Raw genomic sequence first — 25,871 nt, forward strand, 5'->3', positions numbered from 1 at the left:
ACGGAATACCTTTACTTACGATGTTTGTTTTTTGTAATGTTATTTAACAGACTTGCAGTGCCGCTGAGGACCCTCCAAAAGCTGACCAGGGCACACAGATGGCATTATACTAGTTTGACAAATTCGTGTGTATTTCTTTTTTCCCCATCTTAATTAACATCCCATCAACGCTTCACTTTGGTCAAGAGTTTCATTCCGATTATCATAACAACGTGGAATATTTTGCAGGATTATTTTTATTCCATTAGAGCAAAACTGATATGAGCAATTTTAAAATTGTTATATCTTAACCTGTTAAATAACTTGTATTTGACATGCATTAACCTCGATTTATGCGGCACCTAACAAAAATGCTAAATTAATTACCATTTCCCAGCAGGTTTATAAACAGTCTGCCATTGGTCGAACAAAAAGGCCCAGCCAAATCTCAGAAATAAGCCTCCGTTTCTAATGGGCTAATACACTCAGTCCATGCATTAATTCCTATGTAGTGTGGTAGGACTGTTTTCTCAGAGCAAATATTTCAGCAATATCTGTCAGATAGTAGTTAAAGTCACTGCATTTTCAAGAATACTTATAAATTAAAGGGGATTAAATATACTTTTGTTCTAATTTGTAACTATTTATAACTTGTTCACAGATGAGTTGATTGAAAACATGGACAAAAAAGCAACATGGGACAGATTCTACACAGAAAATGGAAGCAAAGGCCAATTAAAAAATTCAAAAGTGGTTCTTTGGATTTCACTCAGTCCAGGACTTCATTCTTCCTGTACTTCAGAGCATGTCTTATTCCCAGAGTGGCCCATTGAACAGGACATGGGTTGTGGCACATCCGCATTAGGACCTTGTATCTACAGAACCTCTCCAAGGACCTGCTGTGAAGGTCACCTGTGCTGATATCTCTTCAGTTGCAGTGAAACTTATGCAGAAGCATGCTAATTCTACATCAGTACAGCCATGTAACCCATCCTCTGCTCTTGCCTTCCTGGAGCTGGACTGCACACAGTTAAGAGGATACTTAGGGGCCAGAAGCCTGGACTTGATATTGGACAAGGGTACTACAGATGTTTTAGTTAAAGGCTGGACAGATGGTGAAGCAATGCTTACAGGTGCTGAAGCCCTCTGGGAGTCTCCTACAGTTCTCAGATGAGGATCCTGATGCCAGGCTTGTATGGCTTGAGAGAGAAGTTAGAGGAGCTACACTGGCAGCTGATGTAGGAGTTCAAGAGCTGGGAGAATTGAGAGGGGTCAGCTATTTTTGCTATCAGATTTCTCCTTGTACTTAAGAGGTTTCAAAGTGAAAATACAGTGTTTGTACAAAAATATTGAACACTGATAGCATGATCTTTTTGATCATGCTCTTGATCTTTAAATTGTTTGCATCAGATGAACAGGTATACAATTGTACTATAACAATTTTAGAGACTTTTGTAAAAATACATGTTTATTTCAGAATTAAAAGCAATGTTTTGTCCTGTGGTGCTTAATTTTTCCATCAGTAAAAATCAATTATGATATCACAGCTCAGAGTTTTTGTAACACGATAATCATAACATAGAAAGGCTCTATAAACAAGCATCACTTATGAGAAAATATATGAAGGACACATTTCAGTGCTTAATAAACATGTGCACACCCTCCGAAACAATACCTATAATTCAAACAAGACCCTGCAGAATGTGGATTTAGTATCTGTAAGCACGTGGTCTCTCTCGTGTGTAGTATGGATTATATGAATTGTATGGTCTTCTCTGTTTGCGTTTCATGACCAAGTTGTTGACTGGCCAGTAGGGGGCAGCAACTGAATTAACACCTTATGAATAAATAACCAAACATTTAGTACAGTTTTACATTAATACATTAAGATATAAACGGTTTGAGAAAAATAATTAAATCTATTTGTACCTCTGTAGAAGGGTTCCCTTTCAACGCTCTGGTATCCTGCTGTTAAGTGGGGAGGTACAGTGTCGCTGTAGAACTGTGCACCACAGTCGAACTGTGAACTAAAGCCACTGAAATGCCTCATCTGGCCTTGTGTCCAGGCTGGAGCTGGAAAATGAAAGTAAAAATGGTCACTTTCATTTTAACAAAATAATCAAGCATGACTAATAACTACAACTATAGATGTATACACACGTAGATGCCTCATTAGTGACTGAGATATGCAAGCCATCAGCCATTTTTGGAACGGTCTGCAAACTCTCAAGTGCAAGTTGACTGTGTGCATCTACGACAGCAAGTTATACACATGTATACCTTTGAATATTCATTGATTATTATGGTGAATGACATCAAGCTGACTGTTCCAAAATGGCGGACACATCAACGTATCTGGAACGGTCGAATATGGTATCTATACATAACTATGACTACAAAATTCCCCAGCGCTTACGGAATTGTACAATTAGTTGTTCCAAAATGAATCATCATGAGAATAACTGCTGGTTAAGTAAATTCTCAGGAGTGGCTTGATTGTTACCATTGTTATAGTGGATGGCAGGCATCACAGGTGGATTGAAGCCTCTCAGGTTGCTATACGGAGGACCTGTTAAAAATGCGCGTTTTGAATTATTAAATGTTACACAGAAAAAATGTTGCAAGTTAAATACAGTATGTACTACAGAAAGTTTGGGGTTGGTATAATTTTCTTATGCTCACACAAACTTAATTTGATCAGAAACAGTGTGAAATATTATAAATTCAAATAGCTGTTTTAATATGCAATTTATTCCTGTGATGGCAAATCTAAAAAATTTTTGTAGCCATTACTTCAGTTTCACATGATCCATTAGAAATTAATCTGTGTGCTGATTTGGTATAAAAAATAAATAAAATAATATATATATTATAAAATCAACAATGTTGAGAACAGTTGTTGCTTAATTTGGTGATAATTGTGATTATCATGTTTCTTTGCTGAACTGTTAAAATTAATTAATTTAATGCATCCTTATTAAATCTACTCATCCTCCAAAAAAAAAAACATACAGAGTCCAAACATTTGTACGGTAGTGTACCTTGATAGTGTATGGGAGCACTTGAGGTAGCAGTCTTCCAGTTATGGTTGTCATGTAATGGTGGGTGATTGTCTGCCTTAAGCATGTCTACAAAAATAAGAAAATAAAAATGGGTGACTAAATGTTCTATGTACTCTTAGGCAAGCCATTAAACAAAATGTGATTATTTGAACCGTTTTGTTGGTATAGAGTGTGATGCCAGGGAAATAAAAAAAAACAAATAAATAAATAAGCCTTTATTCTAGGACCCAACTAAGATCCACCACTTGTTCAAATTCACAGAAGCTTACAGTATTTTGCACCTTTATGCTACAGCTAACCAATCACAACAAACTCAACCTGCATTTCTCACCCAGATTTGGCAGTTCCACTCCCCACGCCTGTGCTACATGCTCCAGCAGCAGGCATGTAATCTGCCGGTGGGCGACAGCATTCCAGTGTACACCATCCTGCATACGGTGTTGCAGGCTGAACCGGAACTGGAAGTGCAAATCTAGCACATCAAAACCGTACTCATTGGCAAGAGTGGCTCCAAAGTAGTTAGCTTCGATCACGTCGAATCTCAACGTGGGACCCATGTGTTGGATCTGAATTTGTGGATAAGATGAAAAAGTCCAGGATTATTGATTCTCACCATTCGAGAAGATTCATTCTCTACCATAGTTTTTTTTTGGTAACCCACCTCTGGAACCAAGAATCCACCCACAATCTTTTTTCCCAATGGCATGGTCATATTCCATATAACCAGGCTTTCTGCAGGCAAAATGCCCTTTAGGCTGCTGAAGAACTTGTTGAGGTTGTCCTTATATTCTGTTGCCCATTCACGGCTGTACCTGTACATTGCAGTAAAACAAAAATCATGTTAATTGAAAAATAATTATGACATTCTAAATATCTTATGGCTGTAAAAAGCTGTAAAGAAGAGCACTCCCACCTTGATATATCCCACACACAAGAATTGACGATGACCAGGTCTGGCCTCATTCCTGTTTTAAAGTCAGTCAAGATGCTCTCCATATAGCGCGAACAAACACGCGTGACAAAATAGAAACGGATCAAGTGGTGATCCGTCCTGTACTGTCTTACTTCTTTATAGGCAGTGCCATTATTCATTTCACCAAGTCGTCCACCTTCTACCAGACAGTCTTGCTCAAAGGAAAACTCACCCTGGGAAATATGGATAAGACAGATGCATCAGACATTGCTTAATTCAGGGGTCACCACACTCGGTCCTGGAGGGCCGGTGTCCTGCAGAGTTTAGCTCCAACTTGCCTCAACACACCTGCCTTGAAGTTTCAAGTATACCAAGAAAGACCTCGATTAGTTGAATCAGGTGTGTTTGATTAGGGTTGGAGCTAAACTCTGGAGGACTCCAGCCCACCAGGAACAAGTTTGGTGACCCCTGCCTTAATCTATACTGGAAAAAGGAAAGTTCCTATTCTTCTCACAGTTACTACAGAAGTAACAATACTCACAGCAGCTTCATGTTTTCATCTATTCACACATTTATTGATAAAAAAACTATGTTAAAGTGTTTTGCCAAAATCTTGATAAGTATAGATAGCTGAACTTTTGGACATGGTATCTGGTCATTAGATGGTCAACCAGCTATAATGTCCAAAAAACCAGCTTGACAGCACTAAAATGGCAAGGCCAGCTGGTATTGTAGCAGATTTGTTGTTGGTCCAAAATGGTCTACCAGTTTACACCAGCAAGAAATCAGGCAGGCCTACCATTAAACACACACACACACTTAATCTGAATTTTACAAACAAAATATACATTTACAAAAAAAAAAATTTAATATGTACATCAAGAGTTGTAAAAAGAGACATACAACTAATAAAACATGAATCAGATACTGACCTTGCTTTTTAGCTGTGATGCACTCAAATACGCATCTCTCCTCAACATAAGGACTAGATCCTTGTAAACAGAACGTTGAACTAGAGAGAAAATAGTCTTATTAAAATCATGAAGGCCATTATTATCACAGTACCTATTAATCTTCGCAGGTACTCACTTGAACCTCCTAAGACCACAACGAACTTGTTGTGGAGCAGCTGGTTTGCAGTGCGCTGAGTCACAGGCCTCATCCTGATTTTACTAACTTATACCTGTCTCAATTAAAATCACCGTGATTGACTGAAAAGCGAACTTTGGAACAAATAACAATACGATATGCGTAGAGTTCGAACCTTCAAGCTCGGGTTCCTAGTGTCAAACAAACTAATTAACAAGACCGTTAACAAGGATAAATTACTTGCCGTAATGAGTCTCTGGAAGTGTGCAGAAAAGTGAGATATTGCTTCCCTTGCGGTTAATATGCACAAAACATGAATCTTTGACTTCCTGTGTAATCAGTGATCTCTTTAACCTACTAAATAGGAACATTTCCGATAGTTTCCGAATATGCCCGATAGCAGAGAAAACAATACAATACAAAATACACATTATACAAAACATAAGCATAACTCAATGTAAACACTGTACTTATTTAGGTATTTTTATAGGGTTAAAAAAAAAGTTTAATATATTCAGATTCAGTTCAGAATATTTTAGATTAAAAAGTACGGAGAAATTATTTTCAAATATTGCTACTATGAGAAAACACAATTAAAAATCATAACCAAATACCTAACCAAAATTAGCCTATAGGTAAGTTTCAGTGTGTCACGTTTTAATCACAGTATTTGATTGTATTTAATATGTGTTGTGGGCTATTAAAATATTATATACTTGGGTATATGAAATATAGATAATTATATGTTAAATATAAGATTTAGATCTTTATTGTGCCTTTTTCTCTCTTAGTGTGAGTTTGTAAACTTTCAAGTTCATCTTGATAAATTTGCACCTTTTACGCAAGCAAGCAGTGCTGGTTTCAGTAGATCTTCCATGACTGCAGCATATGTTAGTTGATAAATAATCCTTTAATTGATCAAACATAGTCTTTTTGTCAAACTTTTATTGTTCGCTTTTTGTTCAGTCGATTCTACATTCATCAACAAATTTCATTATTCATATCTAAACTTATTAAATTTGTGAAATATTTGGACATGATTCTCATATATAAACAGCTCATTCTCATAATTATTTACAGTACACATAATTGCAGCACTTCTAATGTTGCTGTCTCCTTAATTTTTTTAAATTCACTCTGGATTAAAGCATCAGCTAAGTAAATACAGTATATATTAACATAAGTAACCTAAACATCTATACAATTAATTTACATAATTACAAAACCACGTTAGAATTTACAGTTGAAGTACAATCAACAGTTATTCAAGGCTTGATCTATTGCCACACTGTGGTAATCTGTTGTTGATTGTTAATAAAAAAGTGTTTTTACACTTATCTGTGTACAATATGATTGAAAAGTCTGTGATATGCTCTAACCCTCAAGGCCAAACAGTGTCACATATGGCTTTAGTCGGTCTGTCACACATTCATCATTGCGAGGCAGCTCCTTCATGAACTCGTGTATGGCTTTCACTGATTCTTTGAATCCCCATGTCTTATGAACCAGATCCACCAACTCACACCGGTCTTTTGTATCTTCAAGTTTCATTAAAGGAATGGGATCCCTTTTCCCAGTGTGCGTCATTAAATGCTTCAGTTTCTTGAACTCCTCACTTTTAAGATCCTCCATGATTTCACCAAAAGCAGATATCCAGGTTTTACAGTTTACTAGACACAAAATTGACAAATAATTATCAGGCATTTTATAAAATAATGCATTCTGTGAATCTCAGGGAACTTCGAAGAGAATTATGGTACCTTGAATGTTAGAATGTTCTTCAAATCTCATTTGTGCACGATTATCTATCAGTCACGTGAGAAAACAACACATTAATTACCAAAACATATTACAAAAAATGTCTAATTACCAAAAATGTCTAATAACCTGTGCTTTTCTTGAGAATTATCCAACGCTTCCATGCATTTTTGAAGTTAATCGTATCACTTTCCTTTATTTTAAGCTGAATTTTAATTCGTAGTTCAATCACATCTTTATCTAAGAAGACTTCAAATGTAGGATGGTGATTGCCAGCGTGCAAGGGTTCAAATAATTTTTCCTAAAGGACACAACAAACACAAAAAAATCTGAATAGCATTTTGCAAGGTTAGTAAATCCAGCAAATTCTCTGTGCCGATGGTTACCCAGTTTAGCTTCACAGTGTGATAAAACAATTTTGTGGTCTAGGAGAAACAATCTCTGAATTCACATACCTTCGGTTGGACTCTTTTGGCTTTTTTTGAGATGAGAGTGTACTTTGCATTTATCTGTAGTTTGCAGTCAGAGCTGGTTTGGATGAACGCATACTGTTGTTGCTGTTCTTTAATCTGCTGGCAAAACAAGACTATGAGTGATGTTTATTAAAAATAATCTCCACAAAATAAAATACAAATTAAAGGTTATCAGACCTCGGAGAGTGGGACATTGCTTGGCAAAAGAAAAACCCATAGCCTTTGCTGTGTTGGTGTCACGTCAGGTTCTTGGAACAGCAACACCTGGCCATTGATTATTTTGTTGTTTTGATCATTCTCATGCACAATGCCATACCTAGATAACCTACAGACATTTACAGCTATATGCGTTGTTGAAATTTTATTTGGAGAGAGGAATTCCCAAGTGTCTTCATTGTGTATATGGACAACAGAAAGACTTCCAATTGCATCAACTGTAGATAAAAAGATAAGTGGTTAAAAAAAGACAAAAACCCAATTAAGTTTTATAATAAAAAAACACAGTTGGGACTTAATAGTATTGTGTTAATATTTTTAAATAGTTTTTTTTCTGCTCACAAAGAAATATTTATATAAGTGTTTTCTTTGATAAAAACCCTCATTTGATAATAAGAATGAATTTTAAAATAAGATTAATATTATTGTGTTCGAAAACCTAGTGAGCTGTTCATCAAGGCCACATAAGGCATATCTGTCCTTAGTGTGGAGTTGACATACTGTCAATAACATGTTATTCAGTACTGAAAATTACCAAAAATCCTCCCACCTAAATGTAAAATAATATGCAATAGTCAAGTCTTTTAAAAGCTTAATAAGAAACCATTTATAGTCAGAAAGGGCCCACAAAAAAGTTTTTTTTAGAAAGAATCGGTTACTTAAAAGATTCCATTTCAGTGAGGAAGCAGCATCAGAATCATAGTAGAGACAGCTCACTATATTATATAACAGAGCTCAGAAGGCCAACATCATTATTAATGAATGATGATGAAACTGATTTCAGTTCTCTATACAATAATTTGAATATTCCTAATATGTAGGGTATCCATGTACAGATAGGGTACAATAATACACTAAGTACTTTTCCATAAAATAATACAATAACATGCTTTTTCATTTACCGTGTGTCTCACAGTGTGGAAGGTGAAGCTCATAGATTTCTCCTGCAGGGGTTTTGATATCAAACAGAGGTCCAGCAGGCTCATAGTGAGTGTTGATGAGGAGACGCATATCCCAGTGAGCCACACTGTACTCTACACATCCACTTCCTTTCAATCCAAATACTAGCCCTGTTGCGGTACACATAAAAAGGCCTTCTGTTTTCCACTGAAACCTGCAAGACAATTAAAAAAATAATAATTTTTGAGAAACTATTTCACACAGAAAAGTCTTATTTTTTTAAAGAATAAAAGTCATACCTCAAAGACAAAGAGAATTTACTGACCTATAGGAAATCTTGCCATTATTTACTGCTAGTTCAGGCTCAAACTTCTTCATGAGATCTTCTGTCTACAATATAAGATGTTTTTATATGAAATGTTTGTATATGAAATGACTTTTTACTACAAACAAGTTTAAAGAATAATACACCTATTGATTCCTGATAGAAGGTACTGAGAAATCACTTAAGAGATAGCAAAGGATCCGTGCTTTTCTCTTATATCCTAATTATGTCATTTTGCCTTCCTGAACTGTTTACCCTATATTTTACACCTTAGGTCGATTTGCTTTGTAAAATGAAATGCATGCCTGATGTTTCATTAGGCAGTGTTAAAGGGGTAGTTCACCCAAACATTATTCACCAGTTTGTCTCCTCTACGCCAGAAGAGCGTACGCAGTTTCTGTCCAGAAAGGGTGGAAGGGAGAAGACGAATTTGAATAAAATAAAGTTGTTTTTCTTTTGTGCACAAAAAGTACTCTCGTAGCTTCAAAAAATTACGGTTGAACCCCTGATGTCACATGATTATTTTACAGATCTTCTTGCTACGTTTCTGGACCTTGATCGTAAAAGGACCCTTGCTGTCTATGGAGGGTCTGAGAGCTCTCAGATTTCATAAAAAATATCTTAATTTGTGTTGCGAAGATGAAAGGTCTTACAGGTTTGGAACAACATGAGGGTGAGTAATTAATGACAGTATTTTCATTTTTGGGAGAACTATCCCTTTAAATAAATTCTGTGATAATTTATTCACCCCCATGTTGTTCCAAACATGTATAAGTTTATTTCTTCTATGGAACACAAATGAAGGTATTTTGTAGAATGTAAATAACCAAACAGTTTTGGTTATTTGATTTACACTGTATGGACAACACATTGTGATATTTCTAAAAATATATTTTCTTTTGAAGAAAGGAAGTCATATAGGTGGGAATCACATGAGGGTGGTTCATGTTTTGGCTGAACCATCTCTTTACGTTATCATATTTTAGTGTATGTATTAGGCAAATGCTTAATGTTTTATTGCATCTGTGCTTTTCCTGCTTGTATCCTACCCTATTTATCAGTTGGAAATGTTCACTATCTTCATCCTACACCTCAAAGGATTAGATCACCCAAAAATAATAATTAGCCTGTGTATTACTCACTCTCAAAGCATCCTAGGTGTATATGACTTTCTTCTTTCAGATGAATCCAAGCGGAGATATATTAAAAATGGTCCTGGCCCCTCCAAGCCTTACAATGGGGGTAAGCGGGTGCTTTCTGTCAACAGTCCAGATGACGTAAAATAAAGCGTGCACATCCGTAATAAAACACGCCTCACACAGCTTGGGGGGTGGGGGGGTTGCTGGGGGTTTCACATCTTCTGGACTCTTGACAAAACCACCCACTTACCCCCACTGTAAAGACTTGGAGGGGCCAGGACAATTTTAAATATAACTCCGATTGGATTCGTCTGAAAGAAAAAGTCATATACACCTAGGATGCCTTGAGGGTGAGTACATCACAGGCTAATTTCATTTTTGGGTGAACTAACCCTTTAACGTAAGATGACAGAGATCCACAGCTCCAAAACTACAGAGATAATCTCAGCATACATTGCTGACAACTAATCAAGAATGGGCACTCTTTATCACCCATCTTTAAAAAAAAGATTGAGGTTCCCTTTCCTACCACATTACCCCTCTGTTTTTAATTGGCCCGTGAGTCATCCCTATTGATCTTTTGTCCTTTACTGACGTCCACCATTCATAAAACTAAAATATTATTCCTTCATCTTCACCCAACTAATGATTTAGGGCTTTTGCTAGTTCATAACTGGTCTATTAAATCTCTCTGTGCTGGGTAAACTGCATCAAAATGCTGTTGAAAAATATCTGAACACTCACAAACACAAAAGTAACAAATTCTTGGTACCAGTACCTTAACAAAAGTACTGATTGATTTTTCCATCTCACTTTTTGATCTCAAATCTTTTGTGATGTAATTCTGTGTTTGGATGCATCTTCTTGTGTCAGCCTGTTGGGTTTCAAAGCGTGCTTCTTTCACCAGGAGGGCCATCTCTGTTATTTGGTTGTCACAAAGGCTGTGCAAATGAATGAACAAAGATCATCAAGAATTCAAACCATAACTGTTACTTAAACAAACAAACAGATGAACCGACAACTGAGATGGTGAGAACTTTACCATAAAAAGACAGTTATACACTGTAAAAAAAAAAAAATGTTCCAAAAAGTTGTTTCAACTTAAAATAATTTGTTATCCTGCTGACTTAAAATTTTTAGTTTAGTCAACTTGAAATTGCAGAAAATATAAAATTTAACACCATACTCACCATATGGTCTTTGTGAAACTGTTTTCATCTAAGGCTTGGTGCAGTCTCAGCACACCTTTATCAGTTATGTCATTTCCAGTAAGACTAAAACAAATTGTTAAGAGAAATCATTAATCATATGGTTTAAATAAAGAAATAACATTAAAAACAGTCCAGTCTTTTCTTTAATTAGCCCATAAATACTCACTCTAAAATCATAATTTTGTGGAGGTGAGGGAGCAAAAGATCCAAGCATGCATCTGTGATCTGACAATAGCTGAGATTAAGATGTGTGAGCTCCTCTTTGTCATCCAGGACTAACTGCAGAGACTCACATGTACGATAGTTAAGAGGAATGTCACTGAGGTTCAGCTCTTTTCCAAGAGCTTTGGAAAGTGATGATGCCCATTGCAAAGACATGGCCATGGGGGCATTGGAAAACAAGGTTAAAACCTGACAAAGAAGACTTTTGCCCAAGCTGTAAAACAGAAGTTTTTGCAACTGAATCATTTAATCTTCTGTAGAAATCTAACAATAAAATAATTACCTTATGTAAAAATATGAGAACTCACCAAAGATTCTGCACTTTGTGCAGAATAGGGAATAGAATTTCAAGTGCAGAATCCTCTGCTTGGCAGTCGTATAAAATCAATTCTGTATCGCACGTTGATGTTTTAATGGCAGAGGAAATGGCTGTAAAATCCATACGACTCATAGTTAGAAGATCCCTATTCTCTTGACCAGAACGGCCACTGCCGAGGGAAGAACTGCAGGAGAAGTCCAGTTTGTGGTTCAGTGCAGTCAAAAGGGAAGACATCGAATATCCTTGTTTTTCCATGTCCTTAGACGCATGAAGAAAGTTCAACAACAGCTTTCGATCAACCCTAGTCCCAGAAAGCAGTAGTGCTGTTAGCAATGCAAAACTCAAGCAAATTTTAAATGTAAGCTGAACAAAAATGATTTGAGCACATTACCTCAGATCAGATACTCTGTGCAGAAGTTTGACGATGCTGTCAGTCTCATTATGTGGTATGACAGAGTTCAACAGGTTGAGCTTAACACCATCACTATAGTGCAGGGCAAAACAGAGGGCTTTGCAGTCAGTTGAATCCAACTCTCTCATGCAAAGGTTAATCAGGTTAGCTGAAGATTTAACCAATTTCACAATCAGATGACCAGCATGGTTTTGGTATATCTCTTTCAATGCAGCCCTGACAAACCGTGGACTTATCCTGCATTGTAAGAAGAATTATTTCAGAATGCTTAATGCTAACAACACCATAAAGTGTAGATATGAATAAATATATTCACCACTACACCAGTAAAGATCTTGCCTTTTAAAGCACACTGTGTCCAGTAAAGCAAGAAGGCTCGGAACTTTCAAGACATTAAATCTACCCTCTGCAAGGTCTAGTGTCACTTGCTTTTTGGTGCCCTGAATTAGGTAAGATAAAACCTCCCAGGACCAATTACAAGGTGATAAATCACCATCAATTTTCTCCAGGAACAACTGTGTCAATTTTTCATCTTGAGCATCATACACAATTTCTGCCAGTCGTTGCAGAGTGCCTTCATGAAATCTGTTATCACAGAATTCTTATTAATATACAATATTTCAAGTAAACAAACACGTTTTTTAAAAAAACAGTAGAATTCCACAGCAGAATCTCACTCACTTAATGAACAAGGGACCCTGATGACACAGCAGACAAATGAGCCAGTAAGGCTCAATTTTAAATTCAGAAAGGTTCAAATTGTGGACTCTCCAGACTCTGAGAATAGAAGTTAGGCTACTTAATAGCTGGCAAAGTGCTCTCTCTGGTAGATAAGAGTTAGACAAAACCAAAGACAGCTCTTCCACAGTTACAGCATTTATTGCTTTATCTGATATAACCAGTCTTGCCAGTTTTGCGGTTGCTATTTCATTTACTCTGAAAAAAGTTAAACAAAATCAAATCAAAAATGGGAAAAGTAAGCAGGTGTATACTTGGTCAGAATACTGAAATTTGTGCAATTGTGTAATGAATTTATATTATAAAAATGATTACCTCAATGTTTGAAGCTTTTTCACATTTGAAAAGAGGTAGGCACAACCTTGACGAGAGATCTTTTGAGGAAGAAGACTGAGGGAGATATCCTCCTCTTTGTCCAGCAGTTCAAAAACATTGCCAACAGCTTCGCAGAGGCGACTTGGCAGCATGTCTATCAAAGAAATGCTAAAACCAAGGGATCTTAAAAGCTCAGCAATCTGTTTTGGATTCCATTCGCTGTCTGCTGAAAGTACTTCACATGCAGACTGGAAAAACTGCTCATTACAGCTATAAAGAGATAGCAAGTTGCATGTAGTTACTACACAAATCAAACAAGAAAATGCAAGGGAGCACACTAAAATATGACAACTTAAAGAGATAGTCCAGCAAAAATGAAAATGCTGTCATCTTTCACTCAACCTCATGTCGATGCTAACCGGTATGACTTTCTTTCTTCAAAAGAAGCTTTTTATTAATGTCTCAGTGTTTTGTCCATACAATGCAAGTCAAATATAACCAAAACGGTTTGGTTATCAACATTCTTCAAAATAACTTCATTTGTGTACTACAAAAGAAATAAAGTCGTACAGGTGAATAAATTATGACAGAATTTTCTTTTTTGGACAAACCTTCTACACCAGCAAATGAAACATCATGCATTTTAAATTAGTCTTAACAATTCAACTCACCAAATGTGTGAAATATAGGGCAAACAATTTAGGAAACTCTTAAGTTTTTCTCTTTCACATGACCAGCTTGTAAGCTCCACTGTTTTTGTGACGGCCTGAAGCTTCAGTAGTTCAGTAAGAGCAAAAGTCTTCTCTAGTTTTTGTCGGTCCAATGTCCATACAGCAGGGGCAACCTGAAGAATGGGCTTCAATGCTGGTAGTGCTGTCTTCCATGATGAACTTTCCTTCAACTGGGTGAAGAGATCCATAAGGAAAGAGCTCTGCATGTCTTTTCTGTCTTCAGCAAAGGGAAAAGTTGAGTAACTGCATGCTGTAGAAAGGCTTCTTAATTTCCCCCCTCCACTTTCAGATGCAAGAATGAAAAGATCAGCAACAGTCTTCACAATTTTGTGGATGTCTTTGGGCTGTCTGAGAGAAGCACTGAACCTGCAATATTTTGTATAAAAATACAAAGACAAAAATATTATACTTAAGAACTATACCAAGTTGTTCTAAATCAATGCTATTTAAAAAAACTCACCTCATTTCTGTAATGTAGGGCATACATTGAAGAATTATTTTAAGTTCACTCAGCTCATATGTGACATGATCTAGTTCAGCGGGCTTCCTTAAATTTAGAACTTCCATGGTTTGGAGAAGTAGTGACACTGATGGGTTTGAAGGCTGTACAACCCAGGTAGGTGGCAATGCATAGAAAAGAGGTTGCAAAACTGGAAGCGCATCCATGTTCTTGGCATGTTCATGCAGCTTCAGCAAGAATTTACACTGCTCATCAAAGTTTTCTCTTTTATTATTGCTGCAAACAGACAGCAGTTTCCTTACACATCGTTGACCTGTCTTCATCTCGTAAATAGCTCCTTGAAGATAGAGCTCTGTTTCTATAGCTACTTTAAATTGATGGGGGAAAATCCTATGAGCAAATGAGAAAAAAAAAACAGAATATATATGAATTAAGTCAAAATAAAAATAAGTGAAAAAAAATATATTAAAAAAAGTTTAACTGATTGTACCTAATGGTTGCAATATTGGGTAAGCTCTCAAAAATGGCCTTCTGCAAAGATCTGGTTATGACTTCTCCATTTACATGCAGAAAAAGTTGAACACTGATCTCTGATCTCTTGTTTTTAAGGACTTCTCCTATCCTTTGAAAAACGTTCTGGTCTAGTGTTTCAAGTGCAGAGAGATGCATTTCAAAGCTGAATAAGTTCAGCAAACTATCAAAATCTGAAAACTGCCCTGCTGCAAGAGCCACTCTCCACATTTGAGATTTCAATGTGCTTGTTGACCTAGGAACAAAAATATACATCACTTAATTTTTGTAATCACTACACACTCATGAAAGGGAGTGGCTGTTTGTTTCAACAGCCATAACTGAACTTCTTGTACCTGAGAAATTTCAGATTTTTCAATGAGCTTAGAAGGAGTTTCAAGCCGGGGTCAGTAATGCTACAATCTGTGAGATCCAGATCAATGTTCCGATGCACAGTGTGATTGACCACATAGGATATTACACAGCATTGGTAAGGATCAAGTGTTTGGTCTTCTAAATCAAGCTCATACTGAACCTTTTCCAGGAAGAGTCGGCATGCCTCAGGAAATTGATACTCATAAAGGCATCGACACACAAATAAGATGTTGTCAGCTTCCACATACTGCTCACAATCGCCTTCTTGATTCTGTTCTTTGGTGTAAAGGAAAGTATCTATAATCTGTCGAAAGTACTTGACACGTGTGGCTTCTATGTGTTCTACTGGCACCAAACACTTTATGAGCTCAACCACATTATCAGAAAGAAGTCCAGACAAAAATGGCATGATATATTTAAGATATTTTCCATCTTCGTCGTTTTGGCATTTTTCCAGTACATTGGCAATCTTGTCAGGATTTAAAATTAGATAAAGAGCTGCCCAAAACTCTTGCATTGTATTATGCAGGAATGCATACACTTTGCAAGAGGTTGTGGATGGGTTCCAGAATTGCTTTGTCAAGAAAGCATTTTGCACAGACTTATCTTCATGATCCAAATCTGTCAGGTTTACTGTCTTTGCTAGCATTGCTTGATAGGAGGCTAAGGCTAAGTTTATGACATCCCTCCTGTTGTCTTTAATGTACTTATCCAAGTGCTCCACATCTTGGTGCCCGTGTTGTTTCATGCAAAAGCGAAAAATTCGGACATACATCTCTGTCACTGTAAATGGCTTATTCCTTGCTTCAGCAGGACTTACTGAAATGCAAGCAGCTACTATGAAGGCATACAGTGGTACAGAGCATAAACTAAACAATTCTGGGTTTTCCAAAGCACCAATGTCATCTGTTGTTCCCAACATCCACTTAAAGTATTCATAGATGGACTTATGATTAAAGCCCTGAACCTCCACTCGATAAGACCGCCAGTCTGACAAATAACCTGTATTCTCAGCTTCTGGTCTGCAAGTGGTCAAGATCTTTGCATCCTTTAGACGTTCTTTCTCCATAAGCTGTTTAATCACAGAGTTTCCAGTCACATCCATGACACCATCAAAAATGATAACAACATTCTCTGAATTGCTCTCAATATTTTCCAGGACTTGATCGGATGCTTCATCTGGGGATATGTACTTTTGAAATAGAAGATCCTTCAAGTTTTGAGGATATGGAGACTGAGAGAAGACTCTCATCAGTGGCTCATCAAAATAAAACATATAACTCACTGGAATGTTTTTCTCTTCTGTCCAAAGTCTAAGTATCTCCAGTGCGACTGTTGTTTTTCCCACTCCAGGTTTTCCCACAAGCAGGATGCTTTTCTCATCATTCATTAGCAAGTCTTTGGGAGACAACATTTTCTTGGCTGTTGGAATGTAGGTCTTCAGTTTCTTTGAACGAGATTTCTTGTATTCCTTGCTCTTCTTAAGCTTTGCAACGGTACTAGAATCTGTGTCCATAACAAGGGGTACGTACAAGAAGGATTTTCTTTTTTGCTCATTTTTTAAGAAATTCATGCTTTGGTTCCATTTATCATCCAGTATTTGCCTTGCTTTCCATCTCAAAAGGCCCTGGTACGTGGTACAAGGATCTGAATCTGGAAAACATTTTAAAACAAAATTATTTAGATATCTACAACAGTACAGTAAAAACCAGTGCACTTCTCTGAATATATGCTCCAGTCTTAAAAAGGTCAATCAAAATAGACTACATTTTCTTGTCCCAAAATGACAATTAGACAAAAATATGGTGTTTGTTTAGCATTGCCTATTTCTAAATACCTTAAATTTCGAGAACGGTCAATGAGCTTCAATATATCAAGGCAGCTTACCTCATCCCCATTATGCTACCACTTTGCCTTCCCCAACTTTCACTATATGCCTCTGATTAAATAAAGTTATTAATAAAACTACAGCTAAGATAAAAAATACACTTATCTAGACTACTTGTCACAAGAAAAAGAAGAATACAGAATCCCTGCGCTTGTTACCCACCTGCTTTGTTTGCTGTCCGAGATTGTGGTTCTTCCTGGAAGGAGAAGCAACTAATCCAGTGGTGTAAATCTGGAGAACCAAAACCGTGTCTTGGAAATACTTGAAATCTTTTTTTGTCAAGAATTTTTAAAAACTTATAGCATGCTTCTTCACCCTTAGAAATAACTAGGTCAAGTATAATCTTTATCTTATCCTGAGTAATTTCCGCAGATTCAATTGAATTAAGCTCATGAGTTTTGAAGAATTTGCACTGGTTTAAGGCTTCTATTACAGGATCACAGTTTAAATGAGATCCAGTTAGCAGATTGTGTCCATTTCCAAGGAATTCCTGTGCAGATTGCTGGGTGCTCGCCATCCTGAAGATTCTGTACTGCTCCTGTCGTAATCAAATTCTGAGAGAATAGTTGCGAGGAAGAGGGTAAAAAAAGACAGTGTTTGGAATCATTAGTATAAATTCTAGTTTAAAAATGATTCAAAAAGGTTTAAAAAACTAAATTAAAATAACACATTTTTAGTTTAAAATTTAAATTCACTCTCTGACAGTAGGTGCTGCTTATGGAATGGCTAATACAGTGGTTTCTAGGATTAACCAACTCATCTTTCATTTGTCTATTGCAGTACATGTAGCAAGGTTTTTTTTTTTAATAAATAAAAAGAAAAGTAAACAGAGTGAAAAAATAGAGTGCAAGTGTTAGACGGTGAATTTATTTTCATTTGTTTACTATATACATTGCTATATTATAAAGATACTAACTTATTAACACTGTAAAGCCTGAAATAATGAAACAATAGCCTATTCAGATCATTTTTTTTTTTACCTTTAGATGAAATATGAAAGAATGGTTTTATATAGGTCTAAGCTTATGTTTTGTCATAAACTTGATACAGTAGATGGCCTTGATATGGCCTTCTATTGATAAGACCTTCTCTTGAGGTCAGAAAAGTAATCTCTCTGGTACATTTTCACTGCAAAACAAGACAACAAAAATCATGTTTTAAGGCCAATTCACACCGCACAGACAAACACCAACAAACAAGTTGGGTCAAGTTGGCTGTTGGATTTAGAATTTTATTAAAAATAACTGTCATGTTCACACTGCCTCAACGAACACCAACAAACATTCATTTTTTTCACCAAATCCGTCTTCAAGCCACGTTATGCGTGTGGGATGCTGAAGACCAAGCGGTTGCCGTGGTACTGTAAGATCGCTTACTGTATGAAGCATGTGATGCATGAAAGGGACAGCTAATAAAACTAATAGATCAATTAAATTGACATCTATAAATTAAGTTTATATGCGTAATGGCTTTCATTTCTTCATAAAATGCCTGTATTTCTGAAATATTAGTCTGGAATGTCTGAAGCCGTAACTATCTGGCAGAGTAACTTGCTGGTACGTGCTACAAATTAACAAGGCTACATGCAGATAAATTATTTGAAATCGTTATTTAATGATAGATTATCTTAGATGACAGAACAAGCAATGTTTGCGGTGTTCCTGCATGTCTTTGACCAGCAGATGTCGCTAGCGTGCCGTCACTCATGCATTGCGCATGCGCGGAGTAAGTCATTATTTCGAGAAACTAAGAGAGGGAGAGAGAGAGAGACAGTTGCCTGTGTGAATTAGCTTACCGGCGTCTCTCCAGTTAATCTATTTAAGTTAATTAATAAAAATTGCGGGGCAGCGTTCTCAAGAAGTTTGTGTCCTCCTGAATGCATGTATCTCCGATCTCACAAACCAAAACAATTGCAATGTTTTTTTGTTTTCAGGCCACATGTAAAATCACATGAATTATTATAAAGATTATTAAAATGAATACGTATGGATGACAGTTAAATACAATAATATTTAAGTTTATTTCCATCATTAGTAAGTTTTCCTGTGGGATAAATAACGTTAATATTAGTCGTATATTAATAATACTTCATTAACTTTGTTATTTACTATCCATGTTGTAGTGCATGTTATTTATAAATAAAAACCAACAAGATTTTTTTTTTCACCATGTTTCCAAATTCTCTACCCCAGGTCCAAAAGAAATGTAAAGAATGTACAAACTGAAAACATTAAATACTTTTGTGATCCATTTCCATTCTTATTTCTCTTAAGAGAAATACTGTCATGGATGTTTACAGAGCAGCGGTCACCTTTTTTAATTCTAAAAGAGATGGACTTTTGTTTAATGTGTTTGTTACTGTGTTATTTCTGTTTCAAAAGCCAGTAATAAATAACACTTTAACATCTAAAGAGTGTTCATGTGATTTTATTATTAAATGTTAGGAAATTAATAAATGCATAATCGTCATAATCGTAAAACCGTGATTATTCATCAGACAATAATCGTACCAGCAAAATCTATAATCGTTGCATCCCTAATCACAGTACCCCTACACAGTAACTTGGTTGAGCAACCATAATTTCACTATGAATTGCTGGATACCTCTGTGTTTGTGACAAATTATCTTTGTATCATTCTATATTGATGGAAAGATCACGTAATGATTGTCAATGATTGTTTTTCATGTTTTACAGCATTCTACGCATTTTTGGTCCTTGCCTGATGAAGAGCAGTTCTGCCGGGATGAGGGGTCCCTGCTGCAGTTTCACCAGTAAAGAAAATTACTCATTACAGTTCACTTGGAGGACCACATAAGCCATGCAGTGGTGCATGGAGGTATGGTGGGAGCATTTCTCCAGATATTGATTGATTGATATTTGTGGTTGAAAACATTCTTGTATGTAGAATGATGAGGTAAATACTATTTAGTGGACAAATATGCCCCCCCAACACACACGTATTCTCTATTTTTAACAGGAGCGCTAAGAGGACATAAAGTGGAAGTTTGTAAGGGACATTGGTTCAGCGTGGTGCTGGATACGGCGTCACCATGAGTTATTCTGTGGGGAGGTGAAAGGGCGTGCCTTACTCCAGATGGACTGTAAAAATCAACAGAATGCCATCAAAGACTACCTGGAGGTGAATCGGATGAAGCAAGAGATGTCTTTTTATCCATCTCTCAGGTCCTGAAGTGGGACATTCACATTGACTCCATTGTTAAAAAGGCCCAGCAGAGGTTGTACTTCCTTCGCCAGCTGAGGAAGTTCAACCTGCCACAGGATCTGCTGAAACAGTTCTACTCTGCCATCATTGAATCCGTCCTCTGCACGTCAATAACTGTTTGGTTCAGCTCCGTTACCAAATCTGACCTCAGAAGACTACTGAGAGTAGTCCGGACTGCTGAGCGAATCATTGCTACAATCATTGCGTCAGAGATGTGTCACTTTGCTTGAAGCTGATTGGTCAAATTTCAGATTGAGATCTCTAAACCAGAACATAACCTGCCCCGGAGCAGGTTAGCCGTGCAGCGTAAAATACCATGGCAACGAACACCGATTAAAGCCGAGCTACTTTCATAGTACCTAAAACCCAGGGTTGGCGGAAACTAAGCTGAAACATAGCTGGCTAGCCACCTAATCCGGCTTCATGGTACAGGCCCCTGGACACACTTCATATGACGTTTTGTTGATGAAAAAGGTCTGAATGTCAATGCCATGTTACTCGTATAATCTATCAAAGCAAGCAATCTCTATTCAGCATATGTATGTGTATCCTACTGCATACTGTATGGAGAACTGTCAATCCTTTCATTCAAATGTTAACACTTTATAAGTGGAACACATCTTTAGAAAATTAAATGACAATTATAAATGAATAAAAATGTGTTGTGACTTTTACAATAACAAAATCGAATTGTCCCCTTTAAACTTGATAAATCTAAAAGGTGTCTAAGGTAGTTTAAAATCGATCATAAATGTGAATTTATCTCATTACATAAATGAATAAGGTAAGATTTAGAGGTTTTATTACAATCAGCCTAATTTAATCAACCAATGCAAGTGTTTTACAGGCTCTTGTGATGACGAAATCAGCTCTGTACATTAGACATATTAAATATATTAGATTTAGGTTGTGCCATTTTAGCCTAGACATCCTTTAAAGAAATAAGAAAACATGTATTAGTAAAACGAAACATTATTTTGTTTAGATCTCCAAAACAGCCTTAAATTGCTTTGACATAACGTTACTTCCGGGTTTCAAGAGGTGACATAGGATAGGGGGGTTGTTTCTGACGTAACGCTTTGACATGGGCGTGGCTGTATTTCGTATGGGCGTGGTTTATGACATCACACTTGGATGTGGGCGGGGTTGGATGTCCACCGCAGGATGCAGCCAGCCCTACTTGAACCAGAGGTGTTCATCTGAGTCATTGCTAAAATGGCAGTGTGTTCTTCACTCGCTTGCTGACTGAATAGCCTACCTCTTTCTGGCGAATTCTCTCGTCAGAAACAAAGTGAAAATGTGTGTACAAATCTGTAAGATATTCATTTCACAGTGTTAACAGCTTCAGTGATTTTAATGGGAGTTTTTGAGAGTGCTTGAACTCTAGACTGTCACTGAAAATGTTCTTTGCTCTCTTTCTGTAAAATGAAAGTGTTATGATAAGTAGCCTAATTTACAATGCTTTTATTCACATTAACTTTCAATGTTAAATTCACATTAAATATAAAGTCAGTCGTATTAAAACGGTTATGGCATGACGCCCATATCTGTTACTTAAGTAAACAGACAGGTTTTTATGCATAGTTAATAGACTACATTATTAGGCTACTTTGACCATCGCCCACTATAGATCAACTAACATAATCTATAAAGGTGAGAATCAAGAAACTTCATGATATAGTTAATGCGTTTGGGAATGTTTCGAATAAAAAGGAATATTTTGTGGTAACACTGCCATGTGGGAAGCTCTGACGCAGAACAACACTACAGATACGTGAGAAAGCTGTAAAATGTAAGTGCATCATCTTTTATTCTTGAACGCAGGCCTAATCTGTCTGCTGCATTAGAGCAGGTTCATTTTTTAGAGTGAATGAAAACTTTTGAAGCGTATATGATGATGAATTAAAATCATAAAAAATAAATGATTAAAATCATACTTATTTTACTGTGGTGGGGATTATTATAAGCAAACTAATTTGAACGTTTAATCTGAACACTTTATGTATGACTTTTTTTTACAGAAATTCTGAGCTGCTGCATGAACTTATGCATGAACATTCATCAAACATATGAGGTGCGAATTCTGGGTCTGGTCCCAATGACTGTAAAAAAAACCTGTAATGCTTAATATTTAATAATTATCTTACAATATATATTTATACATATATTTCAAGGCTGTAATTTGGAAAAACTTTCAAGATAATGCTGCTGAAATGGAGGTCAAGGGGACTATGAAGAGGTGACTCCAGGCAGATCAAAAGGGCAGACTTCGGGAGGCAGACACACTCTGTGAGTTTAAAAGTCCCATCTCTATAGCCTTCCATACACATGACACACTATCACATTTCTATAATTCAAATCCCTTAAAGGATCTTTATGCTGCACCAATTAGGGTTAGCATCAACACTTCACATAATATCTAATGTACTTGTTAATTTGTAAGAAGAATGACATCAATGCTTATATTAGTCGCTTATATACTGTCTCACCCTTATCCCTAGGTTACAGTAATCATCTGATCCAGCTGGTATCCAGACCAGACGGTGGACCTGCACCCAGGAACGACCACAACATATCTGTGAATGTCAGCGGAGACCATGTCAACTAGATAACAGATCCCTGTGAAGACCTCATTGATGGCCCCAGCGCAGACCCTCAGCAAAGACTACGAGAACCAGACAAGACCTCTGCACAGACACTTTTTACCAGCTTCACCTACTGGCATGATGCTTCTTCAAGCAGATGTTGTTGTATGAAATATTCTGAATGATATCAATCCACAATCTGACTTGTGATGCAGCCTGGAATAATCACACCATGTTCATTTGTTTGGTTAGAGGAGAACTGGTTTCCTGACTGAGCCTGGACTTGTTTGGGTTTGGGTTCCTTGTCACTATTGCCTTTTGTCTCGCTTAAAGACACCTAATATTCAGCAATATTATTGACTTGACTGCACTGACACCATTTGATTAGAACTGAACTGACGCATAATGTTTCATATATGAAGAGTTTATTTGCAAAAACAGAGAACTCCGTTTTTAATTTTTTTTACAAATCATGTTTTTTGTTATGTATTGTGTTAGTTAGCTAGTATTTATTAGTTATTTTTACCTAATCAAAATAACCCGACTGCAGTTTGATTGAGATTAATTGGAATGCACAATTAAAAAACATGATTTTTAAAAATGGTTAAAAACGGAGTTATCGGTTTTTGCAAATGAAATCTTCATAATATACAGTAAATATAATTTACTTGTTACTTTGTAGTTTAAAAAGTGTGTTAATGTTTACACTGTAGTGCATTTGTTAATTGTTAATATATATTTATATTAAAATATTTGGTGACTTTATAATTAAAGCCTTCTTAAATGTTTTTAAATAATTGTATTTGTGTTTCACTGCTAAATTACATTTATTAGTTTCTGGGCCACATTTGGCCCGGGGACCAAGCCGAGTCTCAGCCGGATCTGGCTTGAAGTATCTGGGACCAGACCTGGGCCACATAAAATAATAGAAGTCACTACAGTATCGCGGGCCAGAGCTGGGCCACGTCAGTAAATAAGAGTAATTTTACAGGGTGTGGGCCACATCTGGGCTAGAGGAAATAGTTTGAGCCGGTTTTCAGTGTGTGGGCCAGTTTTGGGCCAGGGACCCAGCCAGAACTGGGCCAGAAGTGAAGCAAGGTAGTGGGCCAGACAAATTTTGCTATCTGGGTTAGGCCTAATATTAATTTAATAATAAAAGTAACCTAATAATAATAGCCAGAATGTAAAAGGACATTAATTGACAATGCCAAATACTCTTAATAATGACAATATTTAATGCTTTTGACAATATCTCTGCCTATCGTCGATAGCATGATACATGATCATCATCTTTCAGGGGTCACCAACAGGGGTAACATACTGATCCAATAAACCCCAACAGACTAGTTCGTTGGCGTTTGTCTGTGCAGTGTGACTTGGCCTTTAGGCTGCAAAAAAAAAAAGAAAAAACAAGAACTAGAAATATCCACCCATATTGGTGCATTGAAAGGAGTGAGAGACACACCCTATAAACTTTTGTTTTTTTGCGTGCATATATAATACAAATATACAATATTTATATTACATATGTCAGTTATTGATAATGAATGCATCAATTTCTTGATGGTTTATAAACAGAGGGGAACAAAAAGGAATTAGTTGACATGTGTTTTTTAAACACATGTGTTTTGGTTACAGGACTAGCTAACTAATTAAAGTTATCCGAGATTAGTTAATAGAGAATAGATAAGTGCATATTTGCGTTATGAGATTCAGCTTTAAAAAAGACAAACAAGTTTTACAACAAACAAATGGCAACAATTCGGTGGAATGACCCAAAAAGAGCCTGTAACATAAACGACTAAATGTAACGACAATGGTGCAAAGAAACTCGATTCAAATGTTGAACGAGTTACAATTTAAAAATACATCCAACCTAGCACCAGTGAAATGGCGCAAAGCCAAAACCGAAACCGACCTTGTTCAGCGCATCACTGCAGAGTCGTACAAATAAAATCCATTAAGACGACACAGCTTTGTAAATCCACCCATGGACAAGATCCGCTCTCCATTGGGAATTAATAGCCCAAGAGGACTATAGTTCTGCCGCAATCCTACAAGAGATACTTTTCAGGCCCGTTCACACCGCCAGCGACAGAGCGACTTGATCACATTAATTTTCAATTTAGAGCTGGCGAACGTGGGCGTCAAGCGACAAAAGTTAAGTATTGCTCAGCTTTAAGCAAATGAACAGCGAATTTCGCGAGAGCGACAACCAATAGGAGCGAAGAACCTGTCGGTCTCGAGTGCACGCAGAGTTCAGTAGCGATCTCACTGTTTTTAATGATTTGACTGTAACGACATAAAAATGATGCCTGAAAAATAAACTGTTGGCAGTCTAAAGTGAGTTTGAGTCATGCATTGACTGTTCGTGTTGTTAATTACATGATGCAGTGAGAAGTTCATCACCGGTTAATGATTTAATGCACTGAGCACTGCTGTAGTTTAACAACACTCTCCAACAGTTACTTTTATGTCTTTTAAATCTAATTCGTAGTCAGATTAGAATGATATCTTAGTTTTACCGGCGACATATATAGTTTGTGATCGCATTTTCTAAATATATGTCTAAACGAGCAGTCTACCAATAACATTAGAGCGACAGCAGTAGGAACGACCGCAAGCGTCTTCACAGCAGAGCCTAGCGACATACAGCGAAAAAATCTGTCGGTGTGAACCGGGCTTCCGCCTTTTAGCTGGTCATTAGCATATAGATTCACGTCACACATCCGGAGTACGGCGTCAAACCACAATACTTTCGGGTAAAGGGTTGACTTAACCTTTTTTCCCGATAAGGGCAAGTGCAAATGAATCCAGAAGAGATTCTGAAGTTAATGAGAAAGCAAGAGTCGATGAACAAAAGCATAATGAAATTGATGAGAGAGATGATTAATTTGTATGGTTTTTCAGCTCAGTTACAAATGTTAACAAATGATTTAGAAACAATGGAACTCCAAACTTTTATCACAGAAGTGTAAGTGTCGAAATGTTATAAGTATGTGCTGTATTTAGAGAGCACAGATATG

The 25,871-nt window shown here is 36.7% G+C and overlaps 4 protein-coding genes across 4 annotated transcripts; 1 reads left to right on the forward strand and 3 right to left on the reverse strand.

Moving 5' to 3' along the window:
- Positions 1-224: 224 nt before the first annotated feature.
- LOC306887440 (PC-esterase domain-containing protein 1A-like) lies at positions 225-5,309 on the reverse strand. The gene is made up of 9 exons (XM_079445151.1): positions 5,044-5,309; positions 4,887-4,966; positions 3,955-4,187; positions 3,703-3,853; positions 3,373-3,607; positions 3,021-3,107; positions 2,483-2,548; positions 1,909-2,052; positions 225-1,816 (listed from the first exon to the last, which is right to left on the reverse strand). The coding sequence occupies exons 1-9, from the start codon at positions 5,114-5,116 to the stop codon at positions 1,689-1,691; spliced, it is 1,197 nt and encodes a 398-aa protein (XP_079301277.1). The 5' UTR covers positions 5,117-5,309; the 3' UTR covers positions 225-1,688.
- Positions 649-1,289, forward strand: cskmt (citrate synthase lysine methyltransferase; the record flags this gene model as incomplete). Its single annotated transcript, XM_079445214.1, is given in 5 exon segments — positions 649-726; positions 728-803; positions 806-876; positions 878-1,075; positions 1,077-1,289. Coding segments are annotated over 5 exon segments (627 nt in total). The 5' UTR covers positions 649-657.
- Positions 5,310-5,978: 669 nt separating the features above from the next.
- LOC306883491 (uncharacterized protein) lies at positions 5,979-14,646 on the reverse strand. Its single transcript, XM_079438782.1, has 17 exons — positions 14,263-14,646; positions 13,743-14,168; positions 13,072-13,341; positions 12,700-12,954; positions 12,358-12,603; positions 11,998-12,255; positions 11,596-11,907; positions 11,232-11,501; positions 11,045-11,128; positions 10,633-10,795; positions 8,716-8,780; positions 8,393-8,604; positions 7,452-7,708; positions 7,257-7,370; positions 6,931-7,102; positions 6,804-6,848; positions 5,979-6,713 (listed from the first exon to the last, which is right to left on the reverse strand). The coding sequence occupies exons 1-17, from the start codon at positions 14,583-14,585 to the stop codon at positions 6,418-6,420; spliced, it is 3,768 nt and encodes a 1,255-aa protein (XP_079294908.1). The 5' UTR covers positions 14,586-14,646; the 3' UTR covers positions 5,979-6,417.
- An 81-nt stretch (positions 14,647-14,727) lies between these two features.
- LOC306881198 (nucleotide-binding oligomerization domain-containing protein 1-like) lies at positions 14,728-25,519 on the reverse strand (the record flags this gene model as incomplete). The annotated part of the gene is made up of 4 exons (XM_079435149.1): positions 24,764-25,519; positions 17,198-17,589; positions 15,129-16,800; positions 14,728-15,028 (listed from the first exon to the last, which is right to left on the reverse strand). The coding sequence occupies exons 2-4, from the start codon at positions 17,550-17,552 to the stop codon at positions 14,728-14,730; spliced, it is 2,328 nt and encodes a 775-aa protein (XP_079291275.1). The 5' UTR covers positions 17,553-17,589; positions 24,764-25,519.
- Between the last annotated feature and the right edge of the window lie 352 nt (positions 25,520-25,871).

Source organism: Barbus barbus, assembly GCF_936440315.1.
Source record: "Barbus barbus genome assembly, chromosome: 2".
Lineage (NCBI taxonomy): Eukaryota > Metazoa > Chordata > Actinopteri > Cypriniformes > Cyprinidae > Barbus > Barbus barbus.